At 42.7% G+C, this 20,980-nt stretch overlaps 1 protein-coding gene across 2 annotated transcripts in view; it reads left to right on the plus strand.

Annotated features, from left to right (window-relative positions):
• Window positions 1-20,543, plus strand: part of CUNH12orf75 (chromosome unknown C12orf75 homolog) — a 34,006-nt gene extending 13,463 nt beyond the window's left edge. Inside the window, exons 3-6 of one of the 2 annotated variants that reach the window (XM_070410963.1) lie at window positions 14,118-14,153; window positions 14,928-15,007; window positions 15,765-15,797; window positions 18,752-19,678. In XM_070410963.1, the coding sequence (XP_070267064.1) occupies window positions 14,118-14,153; window positions 14,928-15,007; window positions 15,765-15,769 (121 nt within the window). In that variant the 3' untranslated portion in view covers window positions 15,770-15,797; window positions 18,752-19,678. The other variant, XM_070410962.1, reaches the window with a different exon arrangement.
• The last annotated feature ends 437 nt before the right edge of the window (window positions 20,544-20,980 follow it).

Raw genomic sequence — 20,980 nt, forward strand, 5'->3', positions numbered from 1 at the left:
GTAACGGAAAAGCTCCAGGGGTTTGGCCTAATCAGCTGGGTTCAGGTAATCAAATGACAGGTACGAATGCTCTCATCTCCGCCTTCCTGTTTTTGGCTCCACGCGTAGGCAGCTTTCCCCAAGTGGTGATGGAGATGCCAGTTTATATCTTATCAGCTTAATGATTCCTGTTGGAAGAGGGCTTCTCTTTCCCTGTGGTTTGATTAAAAGTTCTAGGGCGAGGCTCTCCCTGGCCAGGACTGGGGTCCTGTGCCTCTTTCTGAAATAGTCAGTGGGCCAGGGAATGTGAGCTTCTCATTGGCCAGGCCTAGGTCATGTGCCCACTGCTGCAGCCAGTCAGTGCTATTAGCTCCACATGACTGGCCAAAAAGTGAGAGAGTGGCAATTCCCACTCCAAAGAAAAATTGGGATGCCGTTACCAGAATGGGGGCAATTACATCTGGGCAGGCAGAAGCAAAGCATGTTCTCCATGTAGGCCAATTTTCATGTTATTAAAAAAAATCTCAACTTAAAATTTTAAGCAGTAGTTATAAAAATGTTATAAATATGTTTCAAATAAGAAATGCTATTAAACAAGTTGACTCAGACTTAGTAGTTGCTGTTAAAAGGAAAAGACCATAGCCACTCACTGTAAGCAAGATAACTCAAGTGCTTTTTTCACTTAAACTTGTAAAGTGACATTTCATTAAGGTTCCTTTCTTGACAAAGCAATTTTATTCTTATGGAAAGTGGCAGCTGGAGAGAAAATTATCTTGGAATGAGTTAACATAAAACACGCTGAAGCTCTGTCTTTTTTAAAAAAATGAAATTACGAATCTCTAGTCTTGAGTTTCCTTGGAATCCTTTATTCATTTCTGTATCAAAAGCACTTACATCAGCTCTCTGTTCCTTGTTACGAACCTGAGGGTGTCTGATGGACCCATCCTCTGTGAAGTAGCGGGCAGGGTGTGGAGGATGGGGCAGGGTAGCATTGGAAAAGCGTACATTAGGGAAGCAGAGAGACCTGCTGCCATTTATTAGCTGTGTCCTTGGTATTATCTGCAAAACTGGAATAGCACTAACTGTGCAGGGCAGCCATCTTCATCTTTACCATCATCCTCTGCAGTTAGTAGCTCCTCTTGATTGAGGGCTGTGAGCTGTATAGCGACTCTAGCACTTCAGGTACATTATCTCATTCCATACCCATGGCAGTCCGATGGGGACAGTAATGCTGTTTCATTTTGCAAATGAGGAATGAGGCAGAGAGCGCTTAAGTAACTACTCGAGGGTTATGATGGTTATTGGTACAGTAGGTTCTGTGTCCTAGTATAATACTTGGCATATGCTTTGCTGCCTCCTGTAAATGCTAGAGAAGGATTGGGTGGTTCAAGTGTTGTTGAGACGATTTAGCAGAGCCTCCGCCATGAATACCTGATGGCAGAAGACCCGTTGCCTTGAGGGCCTTGCCTTCATAGAGATCACACAGTCCCATTCGGTGTCCATCTGTACACGGTTAGATTTTCCTTGGGTAGGACCCAGCGGAATATGACCTTGAAGAGATAAAGTAGATGGGTGGCTTCCTCCAGGGATAGAGACCAGCAAATGTTGCTGAAATGCTTGACTACAAGGCATGAGCTAGATGCTAGAGAGACGGGGCTCATGAATGGCGTGTGTGTGTGTGTGTGTGTGTGTGTGTAGGGACTGGAGGTGAAGTTGCAACAAGACAGCGGGCGTCTTGGGACTGGGAACAGCGGAAGGAAGACTCTTCCCCCACTTAGGGAGTGGGATTTTCTCCTCTGAAATGTCAGAGGTGAAGTAGTTCCAGGAACCAAGCTCCACTGAGCAGCCGTGGGAGTAAGTTATTAGAGCAGCAATTAAAATGGTTGGGATAGAGGAAGTCAGTGAAATGCGAGGCAAGAGGTCGATTGAATGATCATGATGCTTATAGAAAGAAAGCCAAGGTCTTCAGTGCGTTGGGGCTGTTTGTAGCAGGGCTCCGGCGCCCAAGGGGAGAGGTTCTGAGTGAAGGCGGAATTGGCCCCGAGTGAAAGAGCTCTGTGGGGAGGTTGGGGGAGCATGCTGGCTCCATCTCCTGTTTGGAGACTCTGGGATCTGAGAAAACAAGTTGCATGTGGTCCAGGTTCTGGAGAAGTGATACCTTCAGGGAAAAGCAAGGGTTCTTTAGGTAAGGAGGCGGAGAGAACATTCCTCACTGACTTATGGCAAACGATACTTTCACAGCCAGTGATGAAATAACCCCAACCCCGTGTGCTTCTTAGGAGAGCAGTAGAGAGGCAGGGAAATTGTAATTCAGCTCTGATCCATTAGCCTCATACAAGGAGTGAATGCTACTCAAGTTCTCCAGTAATACATTCTAGAAGAAAGAAGGGGACCGATATTGCCAAGGGGCTCATCCAAGGAAGAGATTTAAAGATGACTCTCCAAAGAAGTTTTGACATTGGGAAGAAATGAATGAGGTTTGCGTATAGGCCGAGACAGTCCACGATAAAACATTGATTCGATCCTAAATCAAATGTAATTGTTTGGTAGACTTGATCAGAAGCACCCTAAAAAGCAGGAGCCGTCATAAAAACATTATAAAGAAAGTTAAATAATTATACTTTATCTGGAGAACTGTGGTGTGACTGGAAGTCAGTATTGTCAATTAACAAACTTATTCCGAAAGATTACGATGAATGGCAACTAAAAGTAGATAGTTAGCTACGCTCAAAGTCTCCAGAGGCTTCCATATTAAATTTTTACTGTTTACAAATCAAACTAAGTTGGTGGCACTGCAAATATGGAAAAAGAAAAGACTGTAGGCTGGTTTTCAGCTTCTTAGATCATTGCTAATAAGAATAGCTCTAGATTTAGAATATTTTTCTTGATGAATGAAAAAATAAGTCAGTCTCTCTCTCTCTCTCTCTCTCTCTCTCTCTCTCTCTCTCTCTCTCTCTTTTTTGCCACATAACTATGTTAGGTCTGGAAAGCTAGGGAAGTGAACTTTGTGCATTTTAAGGCAGGCTATAGCCAGGATGAGTTAGGAGATGCTAATTGGGTGTGGGGGAGGGAACTCTGTCTCACATTTGTCATCTGTATTTGTTCCTGAGAGTGCACACAATGGATCCGTGCCATGGTTCCATTATTTTACCTTTGAAACCCTTTTTAAGGTCACTTCAGAAAGCTCTTTTATACAACTCAGAAACTGAGCAAATAAGTGAATAAAACATTTTGACTATCATGTATTACTGAGGAAGAAAAAAGTAGTGGTTTATATTTGATATAGTAACTTTGGATAAAGTTTATTTCTTTCTTTCTTTTTAAATTTATTGTTTTTGTTAATTCTCACCCAAGGATATTTTTCCATTGATTTTTAGAGAGAGTGGAAGGGAGAGGGAGAGACAGAATTATCCATGTGAGACACACATCGATTGGTTGCCTCCTGCACACACCCCGACCAAGGCCGGGGAACCTGTAACCAAGGTACATGCTCTTGATTGGAATCGAACCCAGGACCCTTTAGTCCACAGGCCAACGCTCTATCCACTAAGCCAAACGGGCCCCTTCCTTCCTTCCTTCCTTCCTTCCTTCCTTCCTTCCTTCCTTCCTTCCTTCCTTCCTTCCTTCCTTCCTTTTCCTCACCCAGGGATATGTTTTACATTGATTCTAGAGAGAGGACAGGAGAGGGAGAGGGAGAGAGAGAGAAACACTGATGTGAGAGAGAAACATGCACCGGACTGGGGATCAAACCTGAAATCTCAGTGTGTGCCCTGACCCGGAATCGAGCCTGCAGCGTTTTCGGTGTGTGGGACATACAACTGAGCCACCCGGTCAGGGCTGGATAAGGTTTCTTTTAATTAAAGTGATAGTTATTGATAAGATGGAGATCATAGTAGTATAAACTGATGGAAAGATTTAGGTATTCTGTACAGATACTTGGTTTTAAATAGGAAGGCACAGAATACAGTGACAAACAGGAGAGGCAGAGGAAGCCATCTCGCCCCAAAGAGCAACCACAGGCACGTAACTGGTTTGGAGGCATCCCACCTCCCGGGACCTTGACTTGAAAGAAGTCAGAGAGAAATCCGGTCTGTCTGGTTCGTTCAGGAAGGGTCTGCAGACCTAGTGTGAAGCAGACAGGGTCTGAATCAGTGCAGATGTTCAGCCTGATAAGGGTTAAGACATTAGCAAGTTCACAGGCAGTAGGCTACAGGTGTTGGTGGTAACTGAGATAGAAGAAAGCAGGTTTGAAATCTGAAGTTATCCAACTGTAAGTTTAGTTGTGGTTGCCGATGGTTAGTTCCTCTTTTTTTTCTTTTTCTTTTTTTCTGACATGCTTGTGTGAGGGCCAAGTGTTGGGCCAGCTTTGGTAAGAGAGATGTCACTCAACAGTATACCACTCTGCAAGGGTCTGTCAGTTTTAAAATGTCAACTGAAGATTTATCTTTTTAACCATCTCCAAAGTGGGGGAAATATTAGTGACTAGTGGTCCACCCTCAAATATATTTATTGATGCTGTGACCAAGAATTTGAGTCAGTGCCTGTGAGCAGGTGATCTCACTTTAGGTTATCTTGAGAATCACTGGGTTAACCTTGGACGTTCTTTCTCCTTGAACACCTCTCCGTTGGTAAAAGAAGCTAATTTTTTGCTAACAAAAGAGACCCAGTTTTAATGAAATGCCCAGTGTATTTTTTAAGCCTGGTCCAAAATAGTTAATACATATTCCATGGTTCTTAGAAAATGTTCCTTTGGCTTAAAAGGTTTTCTTCATAAGATGGTATGTGAGCTGATGATTAAAAAAATAATTGCACTGTTACATTTTTTTTCAAACACTACAGCACTTTCCTCAACTTTTCAAATGATGTTTATGGTCAGAAAGAAAGCACTCTCTTCATAGCGGAGTTTACCATTAGGCTTTCGGTCATGCTCTCTCTGCAGCAAACACGCTTAGCACGCAAGGTCACTCTGTAGAATAGTGGCTCACATATAACTAGAAAATGGAATAACTTCTCGTTAACAATAATGCAAGTCCTTTAGTACTACTTTGCTCCTTTGCTCTTTGGACGATAGAAGCAAGTCTTCCTTCTAAGATTGATCCCGGGCACAGCTGTGGAATGGACCATGTTGATACCCAAAACCCAGCCTTAGTTCTGGCCCTTCCCTGGGGTCTATCCCTTCTCTCTCTCTCTCTCTCTCTCTCTCTCTCTCTTTTTCTCCCTCCCTCCCTCTCTCCCTCTCTCCCTCCCTTCCTCCCTCCCTCCCTCACACACACTCATGCTTCTCTCTTTGGCACAGAGGCACATGTAACTGATCATAGAGATCTTGAATTTGTAACTTTAGCCAACAGGTACAATTAAACTATACTTAAACCTCATCCTTTCTAGACCCTTAAAATTATTCTCATAGTTGGTTGCTTATATATATACCTTTGAATAAAAAAAAAAAGCCGACCTATTTGTGTCCTTAGCTCCCTTTACTCTTTACTTCGTTAGGGAGGCCAGAAGTCAAGGTGGGCTGTGACTTTCCCGTCCCACTGCATTTGGTTATTCTGTTCGGGCATTAAAACGGTGGTAAACTCTAGGGTTTCTCTGGCAGAGTTTTAGATTCAGTTCCATATTGCAGGGAGGATTTTGTGGCTATTTAGTCCCTGGTGAGATTAGAGATAGCTGTTGTAGCCTCTTATGTTTCCTATTTCCTTTCTCAAGAGCACGAGACTGGCCCAAATTAGAACTGAGGTGAAACTAATGACAGAGAGTGAACTTTTTTTGCCGTCCAGGAACTTTCTGTTTTCCTGGCAGTGCCGTTGAGAAAGGGGGTAGGCCAGTTGGGTGGGAGGCATGGAATTGGGGTGGTTGCCTTGTTAGGGTACAATTGTCCTCCTCCAGACTCACTGTAGTCACCCATTTGCCGCTAGACCAGCGGTGGACAAACTTTTTGACTCGAGGGCCACAATGGGTTCTTAAACTGGACCGGAGGGCCGGAACAAAAGCATGGATGGAGTGTTTGTGTGAACTAATATAAATTCAAAGTAAACATCATTACATAAAAGGGTACGGTCTTTTTTTTTTTTAGTTTTATTCATTTCAAACGGGCCGGATCCGGCCCGCGGGCCGTAGTTTGCCCACGGCTGTGTTAGACCCACAAATAGAGTCAGACCCCAGTGCTCCCCAAAGGGACAAGTGCACAGTCTGACCTGGGAGGAGCGAGCTTAGACTACAAAACAACTGCAGGGTTTTGTAGGCTGTATGACCAGACACCGAGGGAATGTGTCTGGGAATGGATTCTAAGGGTGTGCAACCAAGGAGGAAGGAGTATCTATTGAATTAGACTGGATTTATTATCTGATGGAGATTCTAGGTTTAATATCTTAGGTGCACGGCTGGGACAGTTCAGTTAACTCAGTTGATGAAACAGAATGAGCTTGCACTCTAACCAGGAAAGTTATAACAGAGCTTCCCTGGTATAACGGAGAGGAAGGGGACCCAAAGGCTTAAGGGGAAAGGAATGCCGGTATGAATCTCTGAAGTGTGACCTTCTCCGTTGAGAAACAGAATAGGGAGTACTAGTATCTCCGATAAGCTCTGAGGTGGTTTCCCCCGTAAGATGGCTATGACAGTGGGAGAAGCTGTCCCTGAGATGGGCCCTTAGGAGCGGAGGCCAAGTGGTGGTAGAACTTAACACGTGAGACAAGGTGGGCACACTTACTGTCATGGGCAGCAGGGTGAAGAGGCAGTAAATGTTTTATCCCAGCCCTGGCTGGTGTGGCTCCGTTGGTTGGGCATTGTCCCATCACTGCAAGGTTGCCAGTTAGATTTCCTGTCAGGGCACAGGCCTGGGTTTCGGGCTCGATCCCGGTAGGGGGCATGCAGGAGGCAGCTGATCCACGTTTTGCTCTCACATCGATGTTTCTCTCTTTCTCCCCCTCATTTCCTTTCTCTCTAAAAATCAATTTTAAACATCTTAAAAAATGTTTTATTCTGGAAGGATCTTCGATCATAGCTAGTTGATCACAGTCTCCATTGGGATGAATTAGATGGACGGCCTTTTTAAAGGTTAATATTCTTCCTCTGTGTATTTCTATAAGGGGAAAACTTCTGGTCTGGGAGTCAGGAACCTGATTTGAGTCATTACCATGGAAATTCAGTTTCTAGACCCAAAGTAGTCTTTGAGCCCCTTGATTTAAAGGGGAGGCCATGCTCCCTGAGGGAACATTAAACATGGCCACAGGCATGTGCTGTAGATAATCCTCCGTCTTCCCCAAAGGGGCTCATGTGCAACTGTGTCCAGAGCTAAAAAAAAAAAAAAAAAGTACCTGGACTTTTTACACATTTCTAGACACTAGCTCTGAGTTTATATTAATACCCAAGGACCCAAAAGTGCCACAGTGGCCCACCAGTCCATGTGTGGACCTAAGGTTGTCAGGTGAAAAATGGAATTTTGGCTAATGTTCAGAATTACAGTGGGTGTAATAGTCTGCAGACCGTGCTCTGGTTATTTTCTTAGTTCTTGAATTCATGATTGGAGAAGACATATTTGGCATCTGGCTGACTCCCCACATTGGCCCTCTGACTGGTGACGTAAGGCTATCTTGGTAGGAAGGGCTAAGTGGAAGCCAGTGGGATTTCTCCTCCCTACCAGGATAATAAACAAAAGGAATACTGCATCCCTGGGGGAATTTCAGAAATTAGTGTCCTCACAAAAGACTTGAGAAAACAAAGGCATGGAGATACCTCTCCTATCCCCATTGAACTTGCCTGTGTGGCCTGTGCAGAAGGCAAGTTTATTTTACAGGGTGACTTTGGAGTATTGTAAACCTCATGAAGAGGTGATTTCAGTTTCAGCTGCTGTTCAAGATATGGCATCTTCATTGAGAATAACCAACAGAGCCCTGGCTTCTGTTATGAAACCTTTGGTCTGGCAAATCCTTCACCTCTGAGCCAATGTGCAAAGATTACCAGGAGCAGCTTGCTATTCCTGGCATGGCTGACAGTCCACCATCAGTCTTGCCTCTGTGTCCTATCCTCTGTTCTGCACAGCACATCCTACTGATCCAATATATTGATGACACTGTAAGTGGACCTGATGAACAGAAACTGACAAGTACTTTAGATGCGTTAGTGAGACGGGTTTGGTGGGTGAGATACAGCCCATTCTTGCTGCCAAGTGATGTATTAGTTAGTGCCCATTCAGCGTAAGGGAAATCACGAACCATTTTGGCAGAGAATTTCCTGTGACGACTTGGTGAAGCAGACGGAGGATTGAAAAGGAAAGAAAGGAAGGCCGAGATGAACAGAACCAGTAATAGTGGGAAGAGGCTACCTGAGCTCAGGCTGGAGTGACAAAGGAAAGAGGTTGGGGTTATGGACATCTAGGAGCTAGAGGAAGAGGAGTTCTCAGGGGCTGGGGCCCAGATTCTGAGGAGAGAGTGCTGCCTGGCTGCTGCTGGGGAGACGGGGCGCTCCAGGCTGGAGGTGACGCATCTGACTTTTGAAATCCCTCAGTGATCTCAGCCGCAGGCCACTCAGTAGCCACTGCCCCCAGCCCCCCCAACTTGAGCTGTAGTGACCAGAAAAGGAGAGTAAAGGGTCCTGCTCTGGACACGGGCACCAGCTGCTGGGGGATGCTGACAGGCATAGTCCTTTTCCTCCTTTGCATTCGATCGCCAGCATCTCCTTGGTGGAGCCTGCCAGGGAGCCAGATGGCCAAGGGGAGTGTGGTTTTCAGAACCCCAGCCCCAGCGTCACAGAGCAGGGGGTGGGGACTTGGTGGTGAGAGACAGTAGCTTCATGTCCAGCACATGTCTAGCAAGAGCACATTTTGTCTTGGTATGCCACATGGTTGTTTCTGGGTCACCCTGGACCCTTTGGTAATTTGTGCTAGTTTCCTTTCTCCCTCATGAACCTGGCCTTTGGCTCCCTAGTGGTGACCTTGGGGCCAGGGCAGGGGAGCGGAGAGGGAACCTGGTAAAAGTTACCTTTCACTTTTGATTTTGAGGTGGTTTGGTGTATGGTACCTGGTCCCGTACCTCCTATAACCCTATGTTTTTGGTTCTCTTGGTAGAAGCCTTATTCTCAAGGTGTCTTCCCCGTTTGCGGTAGATTTCTCATTCTTCAGCACCTCTGCTTGTTGGCGTCTGGGCCTTGACTCCTGAATGCTGTTAGAACTATTACTTAGAAGTGCATTACCCCGAGGAGGTTCATCCTGGCTGATGTCTGTCCACTTGCTCCTTTTCTGAGGGAGCAAGATTATGGGCCGGCTGAGTCATAGCGGTACTTGGACCAGTAACCCCTGAGTAGTGTCATCAAGAACAGCAGAGCATTTGGCCTCTTTGCCAGTTCATCTGCTGTGAGCTGGCCTCGTTTTCACTTGATCTGTTCCAGCGTGGAATAATCTAATCTCCCGGCTCGCCTCTCGAAGGGAAGATTCACGGGTGAGGTCATCTCGTTTGCTGCTTTTCCTGATCGGCTCCAGCACCGGCAGAAAGTAGAGTAATGAGGCCTGTTTCTGAGGACTTTCTAGATTGTCCATGCCGCTGTCCTCCCAGAGCTGGGAGGTGTGGCTTTGTGTTCTGTCCTCCCTTCTTCCCCCTTCACCGTTTGGGGGACAGATTTTATAAACCATCAGCCATCACAGCTGCAGGCCACCCAGTAGCCACCCTTCTCCCACGTAAGCTGTAGTGACCAGGAAAGAAAAATAATCAAGTCCTCAGTGAAGCAGACGGGCCCATCCCAGAGCTGACCTGAGCAGGGTCCTCGCCTGGACCTTCTGGGTTTGTGAGGCCGAAGAAGGACCACGATGGACTCATTTCATTCCCTCGGAAACTGAATGGAAACCTGCCTGTGCCCACAGTGAGGCCGCACAGGCTCACCAGATCCCATTACATCAGCTCCCAGTGGGAACCTGGGAGATCCCAGGCTCATCACAAGCTCCCTTTGGCATCTGAATGTCTAAGAAAATATCAGTGAATTCGCTGTGAAGGCCGGTTGATAACAAAACCTTTCAAAATGTGTTTTGTGAGAGGAAACGAGTGCAATGATATCTTAAAATGGCGTCCAGATGGGCAGCCCCGGTGTCCGGACAGCCAGGGCATCGTTCCAAACCTGAGACGCTCCCAAGGATTAGAGTCCCAAAGACTTACGTTTCTTGCTCAGTTGTTTAGTGGTCAGATTAACTTAACCCCCCTGTTTTGAACTGCCTCAAGATAATATCCACTTCCCGTATCAACAAGAAAGAACCTGTCAGATGAAGGGATTGAGAAGTACAGATTGGTAGTTACGAAGCAGTCAGGAGGATGTAAAGTACAGCAGAGGGGATATAGTCAGTAACAGTGCAGTAACTGTGTATGGTGTCAGATGGGTACAGATAGATTGGAGTGATCACTTTGTAAATTATATAAATGTCTAATCACGGGGTTGTATATCTGAAACTGATAGAACATTGTATGCCAACTGTGATTGAAAAACTAAAAAATTATTTAAAAAATGAAAGGCAAAAAATATTATATTCTAGGCTGTGTACTCCAGAAAAAGAAAATAGTTTAAAATCTAAAATAACCCCACGCTCTTTTAGAAAAGTGAGTCCCCCACACCAGAAGGAGGATTTTGTAGCGCTCTCCTGCAGCAGTAGGAACCTGGTGGCAATTCCACCGGTTTTTCAGGGCCTTTGGCTCAACAGCTCCGGGCCTTCCTTTAACCAGGAAGCTTTGTTGCTGCAAATTCTTCTTCCTGAAGCCACAGCCTGTGGAGTAGGGGCCAGACCACGTCATCCCAGCTGGTAGTGTGCTGTCCTCTTGGACGTGAGCAGGGCAGCATTTGGTTCTCAGGCAGTTAAACCCAGTGGCTTGGACCTATCTGTTCAGAGGGGATTTAGTTTACTTACTTTATTTATTTTTTAAATATACTTTGATTGATTTCAGAGAGGAAAGGAGAGGGAGAGAGTGATAGAAATATCAATGATGATGTGCCCTCAACCAGAGTCAAACCCAGGACCCTTCAGTCTACAGGCCTACACTCTATTCACCGAGCCAGACCGGCAAGGGTGGATTTCATTTACTTTGGACCAAGCATCATTTCTGATTGAATCTCAGTCTGGATCTGATTTTTCAGGCGAATAAATTCTAATGTAACATCTGATCAGGACAACTTTGGCACTTGGATAAAAATGAGTTCTGCAGCAATTTGTCAAGTTCTACGAAGATGGATTGACTACAGCAGCTGCTAGAGGTTTCTCCTAATGCTAATGAAACGTTAACTAAGACTCTTCTACCATCTTGGTTCCTCTTTCCTAAGTGGGATGGTACAAATTGGGAAGATCCAGCTTGGGAGATGGGGTGCTTCTCTGGTTTGAATTAGCATGGGCTCACGGTTTATGGAGCAGGAGTTGGAATCACACTAGCCTGTGTTTGCATTCTGACTCTATTATGTGGGTGTGTAACCCTGGGTATGTTACTGAACCATTCAGAGCTCAGTTTTCCATCTTTAAAATGTGGCCAACACCGGTCTTGCAGGGTAGTAGTGAGGACTAAAGGAAATAATGTAGCACTAACAGGGACAGTCACACAGCAGGCTGTGAGCCAGTGGTGATGTGCAAGGCTTTTGATAGAGTTGGAGGTGGGGGAGCCCACTTTAGGGGAAGCCACCTTGTTCGTTTGTCACTGGAAGTGTTACTGACCTTTACATCTTCCTATTTGAGAGGCAGAGTGGTGGATTAGAATGCAGAGTGTGGCTCTGGTGCCAGGGGCATGAGGTCAGTGTTGGTCTTGCTTGTTGGTCTCGCATGTGTATTAACGACATGGTTCTCTGAACCTATTTCCTCAAGTCTGAACTCTCCGAGTTGTTGTGAGGAATAGCACTGATGGTGTGAAGTGCCCCACACTGTACCTGACACATGAGAGGGACTCACTGATGATGCCATATTTGCCCATGTAGTCTTCGGTCTCCAATCATCTTATTGCAGGATAACTGTTTGTGGAAGGAATGGGTGAAGCAGCAGTCTTATACATGGGGGCATATGTACAAAGGCAGGCATTATAAATTATTTGAAGGTTTAAAAGAATAGACGTCTTTCAGTCTGCAGGCCGATGCTCTATCCATTGAGCCAAACCGGTTAGGGAGAATAGACGTCTTATAAGTGGTATTTTTTTCACATTTTGTATTATATCTGAAGCTTAATTTATTATCCAATAAATGTGGTAGCTACATGATCATTTCCTGCCAGTTAGATATGTAAGGTTGTTGATTGTTTTTTTTTAGAATGAATACAATTTTTATTTGAATGCCATTACAAACTACTGACACATATGAATACAGACTAGGTTTGAGGATATTGAATAATATGTAATAGATTAAAATTATTTGTGATTTTGTTATATTTGGGGAAGTTAAAATATATTTTAAAACTTTGACTCTATCCTTAAGCAGAACTAAGAAGGAAAATAATGAAAATAAACAGATATATAACGGGATGTGAAAAGGTTAGCTATGGCAGAAAATATGTCCAAATCTATCAGTTACATATAGCTTCAAAAATAATTTCATGATAACCTTTGTCACTCAGGACCAAGTAAACCTTTCTAATAATCTTGAACGAGTTTGTCACCATCATTTTCCTATTACCTATACTAACAAGTTATAAATCCATTTTAATTACAAGGAGTAAACAACACTTTGTTATACCACTTCGATGAGCATAACACCATTTTTAATACAGTATGACTTTGACACCTTTGAATTAAAAAATGACCCAATTTGAGCAAGAGAGAAATGAAGTTGGTAATTATCTGGCCAGTGCAGGTTATGTGCTCAGTTGGATCAATGAGACCTCCAGGGGATCTTGACCTCAAATGGAGTATCAGCTGTGGGCATGGCCAGTGTGCAAGAGATAATTGCCACCTTCATAAGCCCGTCCTTTATAGATTTGGGGCTTCCTGGCTGTTGCAATGAAGTAAAATCTCATGTACATATACATTTGGAATATTTACTGCTTTGAAGTGGGTGAACTCACAATTAGTCCCTAGAATTAGAAGATTCAGTGAAGCTGTTTAGATGTTTTCATTTTGCTTTTCTTCTTTTAAATTTTATTATTATTTTTAACATATTTTTATTGATTTCAGAGAAGAATGGAGGAGAGAGCGATAGAAACATCAATGATGAGAGAGAATCATTGATCGGCTGCCTCTTGCACAACCCACACTGGGGATTGAGCCCGCAATCCAGTCATATGCCCTGACCCGGAATTGAATCGTGATCCTGGTTCATAAGTCAACACTCAACCACTGAGCCATGCCATCTGGGCTGCTTTTCTTCTTGAATGAAGCCCCTAAGAATTGTATGTTGAGTTCAGCCAGATGTATTTGGATCTCGTTGAGTTTTCATTTTCTTTCAGAAAAGTAACGTATGTATGCTAACTAGTGCTTCAAGGAAAGCTTCCTGATCCACTTAGAAATATGCCAAGGAATTCTAGCAGAATATGGGTTCCCCTTATACCAGGAAAGGGGCTGTGCATTTTACAGTAGTGATTCCTTCTACAGACTTCCCGTTAAACATTTCCTCCTTCTCTTTGCAGTAGATCATGTATGAAGTGGTGGGAGTTTGGTTTTTTTTGATAAAAAAAGATCTAATTGACATGAATTCTTTTTGCACTAAAGAAATACTTCATACCTGGAGTTGCTCCACTGAACTGGCATGAGAAATACAAAGTCATAGTGTATTAGGACCCTGGAAGGGACCTTCGGAGCCATCTGGTCGACCCCTTTATTTTACAAATGAGATACAGGTGGGCCACTTGCCCACAGCCTGTCAGTCACACAGGGGGCGAGTGGCACAGCTGAGAGAAGAACCAGGGCTTCCTGACGCCTCATTTCTGTGCTCTTCCCCATGTTGGCTGCCCCCAGCATTTAATTTTGTTTGCAGTTGAGCTTTCTGGCATTTGTTGGGTTTGCATAGTTTGTTAAGTAGAAAATCACCAATTTTTTTTAGTGTATGAATGATTGAGGTGGAACCAGAACACTGTGTAACAGAGATACTTGATGGAAGAACTTGAAATCAGACTTTAACTCAGAGTTCCTTTTCTCATAACCAAAAATGAAGTCTTTGACTACATAACCAAATGGCTCATAAATATGTTTTTGATCTTTCAGAACAGAAGACTCGTTAACAGAAGATGACAAGAGGCGGTATGTTTGATAGTGAAGCTGGCTTTAATTTGAATAATTTTGGCCATATCTCTTGGATGTAATTTAACGTGCTTTAATTTGACTCACAAATTTAATTTAACACTGTAGCACACTACCAATAGAGTAGAGACTCCACCAAGACAACTTTTGGCATGGAGTATGTGATCTGGAAAAGAACTTGCCCAGGGTTCATTATCTTTGCCTCTTTCAAGCAAGTTTGGTTTTTGTCCTATGCACGCGGCCTGTAGTAGTTTTCACCCTGTGGCCATTGCGTGTGCTATTCTTCCTAACTGGGTGACCTCCCTTTATTCTTTCAGCCTTCTCCGTCCCCCCATTCCTCCTCTGGTTAACTCTCCCTGCTCTCATTAGTCCTTAGCTCTCTGTCTCGGAATTTTATATTTATGTCTACCTATAGCTGAAATGTTTTTGTATGTCTATATCATTGAATATCACTTTGGCCCCTGATAATTCTTGATAAATATTACGTCACTCCACCGATATTTATTTCTATATCTCTTTTCTTCTTTCCTATTGTAAATAAAATATCTAAAATTTCTACTAACTTAATACAGCTTTCTTTATATATGTAGCTTCTTTTAATAGAAAATAAATTACATTTCCAAAGGCAATAACAGTCTGAATTCTACTTTTGAAAAAACATGAGTTATTTTAATAATTCTTTAATTGTTTGAATTACTCCATGCTTCTATTGCTTTCTTCAAATATAAAGTTCCATCGAAATTGGTCTGATTTTTCTATATCTGCTTCTTGAAGAAACTATGGAGGAGTGTATGTTGGTCTCCCATCTGAAGCTGTCAACATGGTATCTAATCCAACAAAGACAGTTCAAAAAAGTAAGCAAAATCACGTGATGTTTATTTTCTCTGAAGATATATTTTGTGTTTTGTGAAAAATACGAAATTTAACTTTCAGCCTGCTTATCTCCACCTACATATTACTGAGTAGCAGGGAACCAGGTCTCTGGTCTTGGAATCATTTGTTGAAGTTACCACTCCTATGATGAGAGCCATAATTTAGCCTCTGTTTGTGGTTATGCTCCAGGGGTATTGGTATGTTTCATTTTTAATTAATTTCAGTGGTGATCAGTGTGAAAATGGAAGTTAATGTGTCCGTCAGTTTACAGGTTTTTTTTTTTTTTGTAGAACATACAAGTAAATTCTTATATGTAGAACACACAAGATAATCAGTCTAGCGATTAGAGGAAGAGTAACTGCCTATTGTACAATTAAATGAAGTAAGGTTAACAGTAATTGTGAAGTGAACGAGGTCCTGTTGATAATAGGTGTGACTGCAACCTTGTAGATAGCTTCTTGCCTAAGTAAACTTTTACGTGCGGGTTGTGGTAAAGAGTGCTGATTTACTGGGCACTGCACAGTTGTCTCATGAGTTTTAACGAGCTATTCATATATCTAATGTGCACACAAGGCTGTATGACATTAATTTTAGCATACGTTGTTTATTTGTTCCTCATTGCTGTTTCTCTACTTTATGATTTGAATTAGCAAATAATGTATGTCACGATTCTTTGTGCTTTTATGAGAAACTAGAATATGTTCTGAATATTTAACTTTTCTTAATTTTCTCTTTAAGATTAGAAGAAAATATCATGACAATAATCAAGAGGTACTGTATATTTTTCTAAGTAATTGGTTATGCTTAGCCTTGATAAATGAACTATAGGTATTATTTTACTATGTATTTCTAAGAAATCGTGGACTTCAAGATTAGGAGGGAGTGTTCATCTTGTGCGCAAATCTATGGAATGGAACATGTTTTATTGTAAAGAGTCTTTAATGATCAGATCAATTTCTTTTGCAGGTTTTAAAATATTTTTTATTTTCTTTCAACTGAAACTTAATTCATTTAATACAGGCAAGCCAAGAGTTTACCAAAGACAGTGAGATTTCACTCTTCATTGCCTAAAACGTTAAGGGGCTAGGTCTAGGACCTTAGAAAAACAGGGAGAGACTAGAGAGGATGGGGCTGGGAATTAGGTTAGGATCAACATTAAGTGTTTGACAACAGCCAGGAGTTAGTTAATGTACATAGAGGAGATGTATCAGTACCAAGACTCCAGTGGAGATGGGCAAGCCATCAGTGCCAAGTTATGTGGGAAGGAGTAGTAAAATCACAGGCCAAGTTTACTGCTTGGATATCATAAAGCATGTTCAATGTAGACAGAAGAAAACATTGTCTAAAGGATGCACCATGGACCTGAGGTCCTGGTGAAGAGCTTGGAGTTAGAATTAAATAAGATGAACAAGAACAGGTGAAAATAGCTTCATTTATTACCTACCCCCAGTCTCTGAAACATACCCAGAATCCTTTTGGTAGAGGCAAGAGCCTCAGCCCACCTGGTCTAACAACACATGTGATGGGTGGATCCCACTGCCTTTCAGTCGTGCTGGATAACATCTTGCCTCTTGAACCTCCAGTGATCAGGAATGCTCTGTCTCCTGAGATTCCTGAGGTAGCCCATTCTCTTTTGGGAGCCATACAGCCTTGGGTTTGAATTCAAGCTCTTCTACCTATGAGCTGGGCAAAGTGTTCCCCTGCCTTTTTAAAAAAAAAAAAATCCTCACCCAAGGACATGTTTATAGAGAGAGGGAGGGGAGAGGAGAGGAGAGGAGAGGAGAGGAGAGGAGAGGAGAGAGAGAAAGAAACAGCAATGTGAGAGAAAAATATTAATTGGTTGCCTCCTGTATGTGCCCTGACTAGGGATTGAACCCACAACCTTTTGGTGTAAGGGATGGCACTCCAACCAACTGAGCCACCTGACCAGGACTACTTCCCCTTTGTTGTCTCCATTTTTTAATCTATAAAATGGAATTAATGCTTAGCAAGACAAATTGCTATTGAACCAATTCTTGCTGAAGGACAGTAGTGGAGTTGGTGTTTGGGATGGGGGAGAGTCACAAAATAAGTTCATAGGTGGAGACAAATAAGCTTTCCCACTGGGGATGGGGACACAGTCTTGGATAGCTACTTCTTCAAAGATTTTCTCCTCAAGGCAACAGCATCATGGAGCTTTATTCCCTCGTGCCCATGATCACATTAGGGTGTTGAGTGTCTCTAGGAATTTGATGGAGGTTTTCTATTCCTAGTATTTTTTAATAGAGTTCTAACCCTCCATATAGATCTCTAAATTCCCCGCCAGTTTCCCCCTATTGCAGTAGTACTTTAATTATTGGCATCAATTAAAAAAAGGTAATGTCTTTGAAAGAGAGCATTCCTGAAAACAGGCGGTATTTCAAAAAGCAAGGGAATAGAGTGGGCAAAGGTACCACGTAGACAGGTATCAGGCGACTCGGTAGCTCTGTTAACGCAGGACCTTAGACAAATCCTTTACCTTCTTCTCTCAGCTTCTCTCACTTTTAGTTCTCTCAGAGGAGGCAAGATGATTGCTAAAATTTGTATGTGCATCTAAAATTCCCTGGTAACAATTTAGCATTGTTGCTCATAAGCCAGCCCACCTAACTGTAGACAGCGGGCTAGAATATCTCCTTACAACTCATAGCTGTAAATGTATATTATTTTATTGCCATCCCTCTCTCTTCTCAGTTTTCCCTATTTCTACACAACCGGCTTGATCCTGGTTTTTTCTTTGGCCTCCTTTGAATTACCTGCAACGTTTCCCAAGTTGAAAGGCTGTCAGTTTTCCCTAGTTGCTAAGCATCCATGTGGTGCTTATCTGTAACACATCTGAACTCGTGGCTTTCTGGGCTTAAATTACTGGGCAGAAACCCTGATGAGAACACTGTCCTTTGGCAAGAAAGACATTTTATGCAGAGGAGTGGAGACACCTTTCTGTGGCCTCACACGTAAAATCTCTTTTTAAATAAAGCCCCAGAACTCACTCAATGACCAAAGTTCAAAGTTGTCTTGGGTACTTTTTGAAGCAAATTGAGGCGTGATTTCAGAATCTTTTAAGAATACTTATATCACGATATAAATGTGTAGTTTCTAATACAGATGACTCGAGGGTGAAAGTTATGCCCACTTAGATGTGTGGAGTACTGCCAGCCCAGAGGAGCTCAAGGGATGGCTCTCAGATGCCAATGGATGGGCTAGCTAGTCAGCATCCCGCTTCGACATAATGTGGATGGCAGGACCCCTCCCAGGAGAGTCTGCCCTAGTAGGGAAGGGACGGGGCTTTGGCTGAGCAGTCTGTACCTTTAACTTGGGTGATGCTGATATGCAGCTAATTTTGGGAATTATTATGACATGTTTTAATTGTAAGTTTATGAGTCTTCTTTTCTACCTGACTTTGCCTCTTTATATAAGTCAGTGATTAGCGCTGTGCTGGCTATGTATTAACAGTAAGTGAATGTTGAACGTGTGTTTTACTTTAAAGAAAATAAGTAAATAATTGATAGACCTTCAGCTGATACACACACACACACACACACACACACACACACACACACACACACTGAGTGGCCAGATTATTATGACCACCTGACATTTGTAGGCAAATTAGCTGTACAGTACATCGTATGGGATATGGAAGCCGAAGGCCTGTTCGAACACCTTTGCTGTCTGCAGTTACCAAGATAAAATGTTTCCAATTCACACAGGAACACAAGGATTGGACAGTCGAACATTGGAAAAAAGTCATGTGGTCCAATGAATCATGTTTCCAGTTGCATCATCCAGATGGCAGAGTGAGAATTTGGTGGAAGCAGCATGAAAGCATGCACCCCACATGCATGAGTACAACCCTTCAAGCTGGTGGGGGCAGTGTTATGGTTTGGGACATGTTTTCCTGGAATGATTTGGGCCCTTAATTCGTGTGGAACAACGTTTGAATAGCACAACATACCTAAGTATTGTTGCTGATCAAGTTCATCCTATCATGTTGATGGCATATCCCAATGGAGATGGCTTCTTCCAACAAGACAACACGCCATACTACGGTGCTCGTATTGTGCAGGAGTGGTTTCAAGAACACGAGGGAGACTTTACCTTGCTTAGGTGGCCCCCACAATCACCAGATCTCAATCCAATTGAGCATTTGTGGGACGAAGTTAAAAGAGCCATCAGGCAGCTGGTTCCACAACCATCAAATCTCACAGAACTGGACAGTGCTATTCATCAGGCATGGTGTCAGATTCCTTGCATCACCTTTCAACATCTCATGGAGTCAGAGCCAAGAAGAATCGCTTCAGTATTGAAGGCAAAAGGTGGCCCAATGAACTACTGATTGGGTGGTCATAATAATCTGGCCACTCAGTGTATATTGATTTAAGAGAGGAAGGGAGAGGTAGAGAGAGATAGAAATATCAAACATGAAAGAGAATCATTGATTGGCTGCCTCCTGCATGCCCCACACTGGGGATCAAGCCTGCAACCCAAGCATGTGCCCTGACCGGGAATCAAACCATGACCTCCTGGTTCGTAGGTCAATGCTCAACCACTGAGCCACGCCGGCCAGGCACTGATATATTTTTATTGATGTTGTACTTTTTCAAGCTTGCTAATTATTTCCCCTTTGTCTGTTACCTTCATAGCGTGGTCATCAAGATTTAGAGACGTTGCAATGTGCAGACATTTCCAAGGAAATTCTAAACAGTCACCTGCCTCCCCAACCTCCCCAAAGTTCTTAAGTCTGTGGTTAAAGCCATGGGTGCCTATTGAACGATGTGCTACTAGAAAGGACTTAGACAGTACACCTGTATATGGAACTTTCCACGGTCCACCTACGACAGACGAGCTAACAGACTTGCCCAGCCAGCCTGCTCTGCGCCAGCAGCATTTCCACCCTGGCCACTCAACCGGTTCATGAAGATGACGTCTTTTCACTGATACTTTTTTGATAGTTTTTATATAACCAAGTCATTATTCTATTTGTAACTGAAGATATAAGGCACTATAGACGAATTCCCTGAAATAATATATTTGTCTGTTATCTTTCACTATTTCTACTTCACATTAATTTTTAGCTGTAGAATTGTTAAATTGATTCTTACTGTTATCTCTTTCCCTTTTTTTTTTACTATTTGGTTTTCAGCTTTATGAAATGTCAGAGAATTTCCTTTATTAGGAACAATGTATGGCATTGCAGTATTAAAGATAAATGACTGAAACTGGCATGTGCCATACACATTTGATTATCTTCCTGTTTCCTTTAGTTCAAGGCTCTGAATACAAACACTTCATAGCCATTGAGTCTCCCATTCTACCTTCGAATGATCACAGCCTCTCATCATGTTAATTCTATACTATTTCAAGGACCTGTGACGGATGGTTAATAGGATATTTGCAAAGTTTTTAATTTGATGATGTCATGTGTATCCAGTTAGTACTCCAATGTAAGTTACTCAATTTACCAATGTATTTCAATAATTAAAATATTTTTATCCCTGTTTACCTGGGCTTCTTAATTCTTTTTCAAAAGAACGCTTTCAAGGAAGTCATATACAACACTGTCATATGTAGATACAATATGTCATTCTGTGAAGATAATGTATAGATTACCATGATAAACCAAAATTTTTCACAAGAAAAGCATCATCTTATATATTTGGTTCATATGACAATCCTAGGGACATCAGATTGATAAAAAAATATCGGAGGTAAGAATCACTAAGAAATGATTATGATACACTTATTCCTGTCTCATATCCACAAGTCCATAATGGCATTTGGGTGGGCTATCAGCAGTTTATCCCATTAGGGACGTCATATAGAATCACTTTTTGAAAAGTTTTAATTTCAAGATAACTCTAGATTTACAGATGAGTATAAAGGCAACACAGAGAGTTCCTGTATACCTTTTCCTCAGCTTCCCCTATTCTTAACATCTT

This window comes from Myotis yumanensis, unplaced genomic scaffold (genome assembly GCF_028538775.1).
Source record: "Myotis yumanensis isolate MYYU_CA2020_CCGP unplaced genomic scaffold, mMyoYum1.0.hap1 SCAF_3, whole genome shotgun sequence".
NCBI classification, from domain to species: domain Eukaryota; kingdom Metazoa; phylum Chordata; class Mammalia; order Chiroptera; family Vespertilionidae; genus Myotis; species Myotis yumanensis.